The following is a 12,165-nucleotide window of genomic DNA, read 5'->3' on the forward strand; positions in this document are numbered from 1 at the left end:
TCTTCAAGAAATGAAAAAAAAAAAATCTTCATAAAACACAAGATTATGTCACTCCATAAAAAAAGCCGGTTCTGACAGATTTGCAACTACAAACAAAATCGTCGATGCCATGACGTGTACTTGTGTGATTTGCGATTTTTTTTTTCGTTGTTATGTATTGCAAAAAGGTGCAAGATGTTGGTGAGTGGCGAGTTCACATCACGCAGATTATTCAATATCATTTACATTTATCGCATCGACAACAACGTGTTTTGTGTGATTTTTTTCTATGTATATTTACTTAGAACGTCTTGGTTACCTCTCTCAATTAATGCAACGTGACGACGATCTGCCTTTGGATGATGATTAATGGTTAAGTCGGCAGTTTTTTGCAGTAAGTTTCGTTCAAGGCTTGGTTTTTTTAATTTTTAATCCTTGGAACTTTGACAAGGTTTTAATAACTTTTGACATTTGAAAATAAATATATGACCAAGAATTTTTTTGTAAAGTTTCAAAATTTAAATTTTGTATAGTTTTGTTTAGTAATTCGAAATTACAATAATAAAAAAAATATGATAAAAAATAAAATATTTTATTTTTTTTTATTTTTTAAATAAATTTTTTGTCCCAATTTTCATTTATTAATTTTTTAATTATTTATTATTTTTTAAAAAATGTTCATAAATTTTGTTTATATTTTTAGTTTAATTGTTAGAATTTTTATTTTACATTTTTTTTTTTTTTTTTGAATAATTCTCAATTTTTTTTTTCGAAAAATAGTTTGATATTTTTTTTATTAAATAAATATTATGTATTTTATTTTAAAAACCTTTAAATTAAATATTTTTTTTATCTTTATTAAATTATATTTTAAATTTTCTAAAGAAAATAATTTTGCCAATATTTTCATTTTTGAGCCGTTCCTTAATTTATTTTTAAAATAATTTTTTAGTTTTATTTTTTTATATTAATTTCTATAAAATTAATATTAAAACTTCTAAATTCTATAAAAATAATTATTTAAATTTTTTTTTTCAATTTTTATTTTATTTTATTTTTTAAAATTTATTTTAATTAAAACATTAAAATTAAAACTCAATTAAATTTTTTTTTATAAAAAAAAATCTTGTAAGTGTTAAAAAATTAATTTTTCATTAAAAACGTGACACAGTTTCAAAATTGTCAAAACTATTGCATGGACCCCAAATTCATAAAAAATAATATTCCCATAAATGTGAGAACACATAAAATTTAGAGGATGGACATGATTTCAACTCATCATTGTGTATTTTTCAAATGTGTGGGTTTTTCCATGACTTGAACATGAACGAATGAAGAATGTTTAGAAATAATATCATTATATATATTTTTGTTTGTTTGTTCAAAATTAATTCAATGCAAATTTTATGACTTGATTCAATGCATGCGATATGCGCGCGGGAGAAGACAAGACAAGACAAAGTGAAAGACGAGAAAGAAAGATCTTCGTCTTTATTTCAATTTTTATTATTAAGTGAAATATCAAAAGGCTTTGGGAATGCGTGAGAAAAGAAATGCTTCACTTTTACTCTTGACTGTGTGTTGAGTTTTAAGTTGAGGTGAGTGTGTTTGCGAGACGGCTTAACTACATCTCAGCTATAAAACTTGTACAACATTCATAAATTTTATAAGAAGAGAGAAAAAAAAACGAAATATAACTTGCGGCTTTTATATTCATTTATACAATTAGTAAAATGTTGAATAAATGAAAGGTTTCAATATGCGAACTACACTCGCAAGTACGAGGTGTTAAGGAAGTTGTTTTATTTTTTTTAAACAAAAAAATGTTTTTTTTTTCTTTTTGTGTAATGCGCCGCATCAAGTAGTCACTAAATGTCTGTTAATCTTTTTAACTTTTCGCGTAAAAGTAAGTTTTTTCTACTGAATGATGCCCTCTGGGTAATATATAGAGCTCAAGTTACCGCATCAAGTCATCGATAGACGATAGAAGCGGCACGAATTCAATGCTAATGCTTGTTAAATACACATAGATTCACTGCTAAAGGCTCATTTTTGCGATAAAGTGAAGGTATTTGATGCAAAAAGATGATCCTTCCGCATTTCAAATACCCAAGTCGTCATCATGTGACGTCACAAAAGAAGGACGAATGACGTAGAATGTCCAAAATGATTAAAATTTCACTCTGTGATGACGTAATGACGCGCACTGAGATAAATATTCACACAAAAATGGAGAGATAACGTGAGAGAGAGAGTCTATGACGTCGATCATTTGTTATTTTTCGCTACAAAAAAATTCAGTGTAAACTTTCTAACCCACGCAGCTATTTATTTACTTAGAAGCGTATTTTTACGCAGAATTAGCTATTTTTGGATAATGCAACAACGATTACCATGACAATCGAGTGTTAATGAATTTCCATTCAATGGAAGAAAATCGTGCCCACGCACGATAAACTGGCGTAAAAGTGCGAAAATAAGAGTAAAAATGTGGGACGAATAATTTTCCATTCATAAAAATTTACATAAAGCGTCATTATGATGACGATGACACATGTTAAAAAGGAAATAAAATCCAGACATTAAATGTTTAACATTAATGCATTTCTGATTGTTACAAGAACATTAACACTTGTCGTCGTCCATTTCGTTAATTTGTGCGTCGTCACTTAACAGACAATTGATATTCTCAGTCTTATTATTGCGGTGAGAAAAAAACAGCTTAAGTCGATTTGTGAGGAAAATTGGTTCAAATCACACAACGACGACACTGAACTAAACGTTTTTATGGTTTGACAAATCAATATTTATGAATTCTTTGTGTGTGAACAAGAGTTAAATAATCTGATTTTATGAAATTTTATATAAGGCGAAAAAATTTAAGATTTTAATTTTTTACGAAAAGTCGAGCAAAATAAAAAAAAATTAAAATTTCATCAAAAATTTATAATTTATAACTTTTTAAGAAATTTTCGAGAATTTTTCAAAATTTTCTTAAAATTTTTAATAAAAAATAAAAAAAAAAATCATAAAAAATTAGTAACTAGTTTTTGGTATATTTTAATAATTTTTCAAGAAATTTTCGAGAATTAATTTTTTTTTTAAATTTCATTTTTTTAATTTTAATTTTTTTATTTAAATTATTTTATTTAATTTTTTTTACTTAATTTTTTATTTAAAAGTATTTCCACAAAAACTTTCTTCTTTAAAAATATTTTTTCGAAAATCACAGAGTCATGTTTTAATTTTTTTATGAATTTTTTAATGAAAAATTTTAATTTTTTAATTATAAATTTTAATTTTTTAATGAAAAATTTTAATTTTTTAGTTGATTTGTTCTAAAAAATTTTTGAATTAAATATTTTTTATTTTATATGAAAAAAAATCTAAAAAAAAAAAATTGTGGGACAAAAAATTCGAAATAAATTTGGAACGGCCTAAATAAATTAAAAATTAAAAAGAAACAAGTGCAAAAAAATAATTATTTTTTTATGGCAAAACGACAAATATTTCATCTAATGTGGTCTCGCATATCTCGTCGTCGTCGCTGTATGTCGTCTACTCCAGACACTGTGTTTAAATTTATTTATTTATTAAAAACCTACCTCAACTAGTCTAGGATACAGATAGTCTCACTTTTCTATTATTATTAAGTGCACAACATTAGACAATGTCTCTGGCAAATGCGAAAATAGAAAAAAAAGTTTCACATAAAAGTTAATCGATTTACAATTGAAAACAATAAATTATTCATTTATTTTCAATTATGTGATAAATGAACTTTATAATAAATATTTTATCTAGATATAGACGGCGATCAGTTTGTTCAGTTTGCTAAATATGGATATTAATGTATGTTGCATGCATGCGCTTTGTCACCAGCGTGCTTGAAATGCAAATGAAAGCAAGTCCGCAAATCTCCGATAATAATCGTAAATAATAATAAGTCGAACAATAGGGCGTCAACTGATGATTATCTGCCCGGCCTGAACATAAAAGAGCTTTTTATGAAAAAAAAAATTAAATTCAATCAGCTTGTAAGCTCAAGCCTTGACTGTCATTGATAAAAAGTTGAATGGAAAATTTTTTATAAAAATATTTATAAATGAAAGTGAAACAAAAGCAATTTTCTGTACATTTAAAAATATTATTTAATAATAAAAAAAATGTATATTTAAATTGTTCTAAACGGAAGTAGTTTCATTCAAACGTTTTTTTTTTCGCACTAAAATGACACACTTTTGTTTCAATTTGACTCGACAATGTCAGTTTTTTTTTGAATATTTTTATCTAAAAGTATCAATTTATCGCGCGATCACAATTGTCACCGAAAAATGACCGATTTTTAGAGAGGCAGTAATCCGTTAAATTATGGCCCAGTTAGAATCTGAGGGATTAACAGGTAAAAAAAATCAGACGAAATTACCGGAAATTCATGTACAGCCGAATTTTTTGGAACAAAGCGTCGTCTGGATGTCTGTTTTGTGTCTTTATACTATTAAAAAGTCATGTCTTTCGTCTGGCTTCGAAAATTTAAGGGACTTTTGTTTATTGCATTAGACATCATTGTTGCACCGACACAATTTGCCGATGATGACAGTCTGTCCCGTTCACAACAAAACAGTCAAAGGTAATAATTTTGTTCGTGTGCTGCTGCTGATAGTGATTATCAGTTGTAAGTAACATATACTTATGGACCAAAAAAAAAATGAATGAATAATTTTTGTATTTAGAGGTGATCGTTCGAGGTGTGTGTGTGAAGTTGTGTGGCAAAATGTGCAACGCTCATCAATTATTATATTTTTCATGTGTTTCATACATGATTTTCACTTTATCTTGTTTCTACCTCTCGTAAAAGCACACGTTTTGATATATTTTTTGCACGTTATTTCATAATAATAAATTTCATTTTATAGTATACTATATAATAATGTCTCGCTCGAGCTAATCAAGTGTGTTGCAACTTTTTAATGGCGTTGTCATGATTTTGTGCCTATCAGTTGATTCTTTCTTTTTAATATATATTTTTATGGGTTTTTTTTTTCTTGAGATGAATTAAGTTCTTTTTAGGAGTTACTTAATAAATCGATTAGTTTTTAATCATTTTTTCGTCATCATCATATATTTTCTTGATAAGCCGACGATTAAAGGGCATTATCAACATATATTGTAGTATTTCCCCCTTTAACGTAATATATGTTGGTATTAAATATATAATGGAAAATTTCTTTCTCATGTATATTTTGTAATAATAATCATTAAATTATATTTTTAGAATACAACAAAAAAAAATCTTTCTTATCTAATGTAGAAAGAAACTATGACAAATGAGGTAAAAGGTTAAAATTTCTCCCGATAATTAATGTTATAACATTAGTACCTAATATTGTATATTTTTTTATAAAAAGTTATAAATAACTTATAAATTTTATTTTAAAAAAATAATTAAATAAATAATAATTTTTTTTAATTTATAAATATTTATAAAAATTACTTAAAAATATTTTAAAATATTTACATTATTGCTTTTTTTGATAAAGTTATTATTTTTATTAATATTTTCAATATAAACAAAAAATATAACATAAATAACAATATATTAAAATATTAAACAATCAAAAAATTGTTTTAGATAATGAATAAAAAATTTTAATTCATAATACTGAATAATTAAAAAAAAACTCAAATTAAAGAATAAAAAAATTATTATTTTTTTTAGTTAGTTAATGAATAAAACTATTTTAATTCGAGAAAATAATAAAATAATTAATATTAAATATTAAACAATTAAAAAATTGTTAAAATTAGTTTGGTTCATTAACGAATTAAAATATTTTAATTAATAATGTTAAATAATTATTATATATTTAATAAAATAATTAAAATTAAATTTTAAACAATTACAAAATTGTTTAAATTTGTTTATTAAATTATAATGAATAAAAATATTTTCATTACTTAATAATATTTTACTTATTAAAATTAAATAAAAAAAATAATATATATAATAATTTTTGTTACCAATTAAAAAATCACTGAAAAAAATAATGAATGTTTAAAATATTTTGTCACACTTCATTCAATATTATAAAGACATGTACATTAAGATAAGAAATTATCTCATGTTAATTTTTTTTCTTCTTCTAAGTATAAATTACTTGATAAGCGTTTGTCTCGAGAAAAAATCAGAGATAAGACCACATTGATAACCATACTTAGAATATGTTCAATGCTATAAAAAGTAGGAAAACCCCCAAGAGCCGCAAATCACATATGTGAAAAAAAAGTAAATAATAATCATAAGTTCCAAGTTCATAGAAAATAAAAAGTTATCAGCATCCAGTTCAAACTAAATAATAACGTCTCGTTGTAGCATGATACTATTTAAATTGTTCCCTTACAATTGAATTGTAAAATCTTCATCATTGTTGTTCATTCAGCAATCATATTTATTATTATTATATATGAGGTCACACATTTTGTTCCGAGTGTTTGTGTCGTTTTGTCTAATCAGTTAAGATATTTCTTATTGTATGTTGTTAAATTAATTCCGACAAAAAATATCATTCATGTCGTTTGACATGTAGGTACGTCGTAGATAGAGAGCATATGGCCTGAGTTTGTCAAAAAGTCTCGTCGAATCGTCGCGTAATGTGATAAGAGTTTATTTTTCGGATGAAGTGATAAGATGGTGATTTACGTTTTTTTTTTTGTTTTTTATCAAAACATGTAACGAAAAAACAGATTTTCATTCATCGGTTCGAAAAATGAAGAGAGAACGAGAAAGAGAGGATACAACAACGACGAAAGTAGGAGTATCAATACGTCAGCATTTATCATTTAATATGAATTTTTTTTACGTATACAACGACCGACGACGTTATTGTTACACACAAAAAGGCAAATATAGAGCAGACGCCTACGATGCACCATGTACACATCTCCTGCATATTATTTATCAGATTCTGGAGTATTTGAGCGTATCACCGAGAGCATGCTCAGTCGCATAGCGAGAAAAAAAGTTATGAATGAAATTCTTTTTTTTTTCGCTAAACATATGTTTGCATTACTACGTTCAAAAAGTCACGTGTACTTACCGGATCGAGATCAGAATCCCACAGATCTGCACTGATGTCATAGTAATCCATGTTGTACTCCAGCTTTACCGTGATTTGGGCAACCGTCTTCTACTTTTTTCTTTGCTGCTAATTTTTTTTTCTAATTTTTTATGTGAAACACGCCTCAATTTTTGTAATTTTTGAACGTACACTTTTTTTTAATGTTCTTCACGAGTTATTTTCTCATTTATCTAGGTTTTTTTCGAATTTAGAACGAAAATCAATGCCCCAGAAAAATTAGTATGCACAATTTATTTGTGTAAAAATTTATGTATGCGCGTATAAAAATGCGAGAATCTAAAAATAGGATTCTTTTTGCGTTTTTTTCCTTCCTTTTCTTCTATTTTTATTTATGTTTTATTTATATTTTTTCACAGTCTCACTTTTTTTTTTGTTTCATACAACAAAAGATCGTTTAGTTCATGTAATAATTGTAATTTATTTATTAATTAATTATTTTTTTTTTGCACAATTTTAAAAAAAATATTTTATTTTTTTATAAATATTTTTTTAAAAAAATATATGAAGTCACTTTTTTCTGTCTAAGTTTAAATATGCATCAAAAATATTTTGCTTTCACCTGCGTGTGGTTTATTTTTTTTATTTTTATAGTCTTTTTTTTATATTTTGTATATATCATATATAAATTTCACCAGTTTTGATTAAATGCAAAAATTTATTATTCAAATTTTTTGCAATATTTTAGTTTTTTTTTTTGGTTTTCAGGTCAAAAAACTGTTACATATATAAAACTGAAATTAGAAAAAAAAATAAAGTTAGTTCGCACTTTTTTTAATAAAAAAAAATAAATTAAAATAATAAAAAAAATCGCAGAGAGAGTATACAACATGCCTTTAATGATGATTATTGTTTAAATAAAATCTATGTAATTTTCTTGTGTGCGAGTTTTTTGTCTGAGAAGACACGCGTATTTTTCTCATCCGATTCTTATGCGTTTATGTTGGGCACTGATTCTTTCCAACTAAATACAATACAAACACCTGTTAGAATATCGCGTCGTCTGCCTTCTTCTCGTGCTTGTCGTACGTTAAGTGCCAACTACACCTCAGCGCTACGATGTTGCGTGTGTGTTTTTCTTTTTCCTTTATATTTTATTATTATTCACACTTTTTTGATACTCTTTCTACATATCTTTCATTTATTTTATTGTACGGGCGGCGATGGTTGTGTGCGTGCACACATCAAATCAATGCTGCTTGTGGATTCTTTAGGTTGGCTTTGTAACGGAATAGACAAAAATGGTTTTGTAAGAATGCTTAAAAGTTCTTTGACCCGCATATTCTTCCAAAATTGTACGATCGGAATGACATGGACAAAAAAAAATTTGTTGTTTTCTTTTTTTGAACAGAGAATTTTTTTTTTCAATCAAGAACTTTTTTTTTTGAATATTGATAAAAATTTAAATTAAATCAACTTTGTATGTATTAGAATTTTTTTTTTCACAAAAAACTAATTGAATATCATTGCGTCGACAACGACGCGCAGCGGCATGAATGTCATGCCAAACCGGCTTAGAGAAAAAATTATTAAAACGTAAAATGATTTCATCAAAGTCACTTTTTCTCCTTTGTTGTTAATTTATTCATAATAATTGTCAAAATCGCATTATCATTATACATATATTATTATTATTATTTATACAAAACTCGACACCTCATTGTAAAATACTAAGTACGGGAGAATCGGGAGAGAAAAAAATTACTCACACACAAAAAAATAACATTCACAAAAGAACTTTCTAACAAAACTATTAATATATATAAAAATAAATTTTGTACTGTTTTAACAATTAAAATTATTTATTATAAAAAAATATTTAATATACATAATTTTTATTATTATTCATTGTAAGTACGATACACTTTACTTTACGACGACTCACCGACTTATATTTTTAGTAAATAGTGTATCTACGTATTTTCACATGAAATGCAATTTCTGGTCTATTTAACAAATATTGTGTGAGTGCTCTGTTTTATATTTAATGTATATTATTTGGCTGCTTTTAAAAACTAACTTATTTAATATATTATTATTTATTTAAAAAATTATTATAACATTCTGACTCACTTTAATTTTCTCTGGTTGTAAAGTCGCACATTAAAATTTCATGTGTACTTTTATTTTATTTTATTATTTTTTTTAGTGTATATGAAAAGTTTATTGTTTTTTTTTATTATTATTATTTATTATTTTGAATTTATATATTTTTTTTGATTGATTGTCAAATAATAATAAATAATTTTATTTATTTATTTTTTTGAAATTATTTAACACTGCACTAATTAGATTATCAAAGCAAAGATATTTTTTCCGTAAAATATGTTTAACTTGTGAATTTTTGATTTTTCTTTAATAATTTATTTTATTTGATATTTTTGATTTATTTGACGATTTTAAATATATTTTAATTATTTTATTATATTTTATTTTATTTTTTGTATAAGTAAAATATGTTAATATTATAACATGACGGACGTTACAGTAACACTTTGTCTTGTTGACTGTATAACTTTCAAATAACAACTGAGCGCTGAGTGTGAATAATTTTTATTCAATCGTATACATTATATTATTATATTTTACTTTTTATTTATATTCATATACACACCAACGGCATACAGCAGTACGATCGCAAGTGAATGTGTGTTGCCGACCAAACGATGTATAATATATATAACTATATACAAAGAATCAAGTAAGTATTATCATGGCTCGTAGTGAAGTACATTTACTTTTTTTTCCTCCGCTTCTTCTGTACACGGCATTTTATAAATCATGAACATCGTCAATGAGCTTTGTACCCGTATGAAGTAGTGTCTACGGGCTTTTTAGTTGGTAATGACTGTATAAATCAAACAAATAGGGAAAAACTATGTACTTACGCTATCAGTAAAAACCATTACAAATTTTTGTCTGTATTTCTCTCTCGTTTGATGTTCGGTCGCTGCGTTGTTGTAAATGTGATGTCGACATGCGGAGAGCGGCGCACTTGTTGAATGTCTTTAAATTGTACATATTTTAATATATTATTAAAAGTATGTGTGCACTGAATGAATTTTCTCTCTCTTTTTGCGTGATTTCTTCTCTCTGGCTGTAAAAATAATATTTTGTTCGTCCATATTTTCGTGAAATGAACGCCAAAGCTTATCGAACTTTCTTACGCATTTACATGGTGATTAATTCTAGAGATTATATTGAGATGTTATATTGCCTAATTTTGACCTCGATTTTATTTTTTTCTAAATTTTATCTTAATTTCTGCCTTTTTTTGGTAAACGTACCGCGTCAAGGGCGTTTAAGTCAAACATTATGGAAGAAATTCAGCTGAATCAATAACAAAAGTATATTTTATTCTTCATTTCGATTAAAATTTATTGAAATTATTTTGCATGATCTGAAGTGAAGTGACGCACGGATCAATTTTATAAAAGTTTTTCTTCTCCAAAGGGACTTTTCCAACATACATGGGTCGATAACCAGCATATCCGGGCATTGGTTTGTCATATAAGAGACGAATTTTGTCCTTTTTTACTAAATTTTGTATTTCAGGGTTTAATTTTACTTCGGAATTTTTAATTTTTTTCATGTTTTTTAAGTTTTCTTTGTGTTTTTCATGAGCTTTTATTAAAGTTTGGCACGAACGATCATCAAAAAATTCATTTTTAGGTATAAATTGTACAGGATTTGTTGGAATGAGCTCAAAAGGGACATTTTTTGGTTTAGGATATGATTTCCTTTGATAAATTTGATCGACATAAAATTCGTATGCTCGGATATCTAGATCATCGACACAAATTTGATACGGCATACACACCCGCGGTTTTGTTTTTCGGTATCTTTCACGCGATTCTCCGGTGATTATCTCATCATCGTCATCTTGCGCCGTCGTCGTCGTTGTTGTTGCCACATTCGGGCTTGTTTGTACAATTGGCTTAGCGCGGTGCGTCAAATTGAAGGGAACATATGAATAAAATGGCATCAAAGATTCGGTATCAATGTGGATTTTTCGTGGCACGACCATTTTGAACGAAAAAATAATTTTTTGACAAGCTTGTCAGTGACTCGTAAGCTTAGACACATAAATCAATGCCTCACTTTTGTTCATTCAAAATATTTTATTACTGTTTTATGAATGAAAAGTTCAGCTAGATTACCTGTTTAGACGTCGGTACATGTGCAATGACACATTCTCTTTGCCTTAAATGCTGCCATTGCGAGAAACAGCCAACAACACACACACGACACTCGCATGGCTTGCAGTACATAAAGCAAAAATATTTCAAAGACCGTTATATCGAATATACGGAGTAAAAGGTAAAAGTAAAAGATTATTAATTTTATATAAAATAAAACAAGATGTAAAAAAAATTGAAAACTTAAAACATTCTTTCACTTCTTTCTCTCGCGCTCTTCGCGCTTTGATTCATGAATAAATACATAAAATAAAATATTTATTTATTTACACCGATCGCATATTTTTTTTCGTGTGTATTCAATGACATCGCTCCATGACGCAACTACTATCTCCTGTTCAAAAAAAAAAAAAAAAAAAGAAAGAACGCACATAAAAACACAGAAAATGAAGATAAATAGAAATGATGAAGATTTATTATTTTGAATTTTACGATCTATACAAAGCGACGCATTACAACGAAAAATACCAAACATTACTTTTTAATACAATAATTATGTTTATTTTGCTTTAATACAGTTATATTGAGTACTTACCGGTCTCCGCACACGCAAAATACAAATACACACTGTCAACCTGTTGATATTTGTTTGATTGAGAAAAAGAAATGAAAAATTACATGAAAGCTTTGAACATACAAGAAAGCGTTTTAGTGTTCATTTTGAATGAAAGCCCTTTCAATATTGGATTTGAGCTAAGCAGTTTTAACGGATATTGGTATGAGATTCAAGTTTGAATGAAAAAAACATGAATGAATTCAGTATTCACTACGGTTTTGAATGAATTTTACGTTGTAAATGTGATGAAGTTTTATTTTTTGTATTTTATGAGGAAATTTTTTTTTTTAATTTA

General features: G+C 26.4%; 1 protein-coding gene across 1 annotated transcript in view; it reads right to left on the bottom strand.

Annotated features, from left to right (window-relative positions):
- Positions 1-7,505, bottom strand: part of LOC134838371 (cyclic AMP response element-binding protein A) — a 50,811-nt gene extending 43,306 nt beyond the window's left edge. Inside the window, exon 1 of the mRNA XM_063853887.1 lies at positions 7,077-7,505. Within this exon, the coding sequence (XP_063709957.1) occupies positions 7,077-7,127 (51 nt within the window). The 5' untranslated portion in view covers positions 7,128-7,505. The remainder of the gene's footprint in view (positions 1-7,076) is intronic.
- Positions 7,506-12,165: the final 4,660 nt, after the last annotated feature.

The sequence above is a fragment of the Culicoides brevitarsis genome, chromosome 1 (assembly GCF_036172545.1).
Source record: "Culicoides brevitarsis isolate CSIRO-B50_1 chromosome 1, AGI_CSIRO_Cbre_v1, whole genome shotgun sequence".
In the NCBI taxonomy this organism is placed as follows: Eukaryota; Metazoa; Arthropoda; class Insecta; order Diptera; family Ceratopogonidae; genus Culicoides; species Culicoides brevitarsis.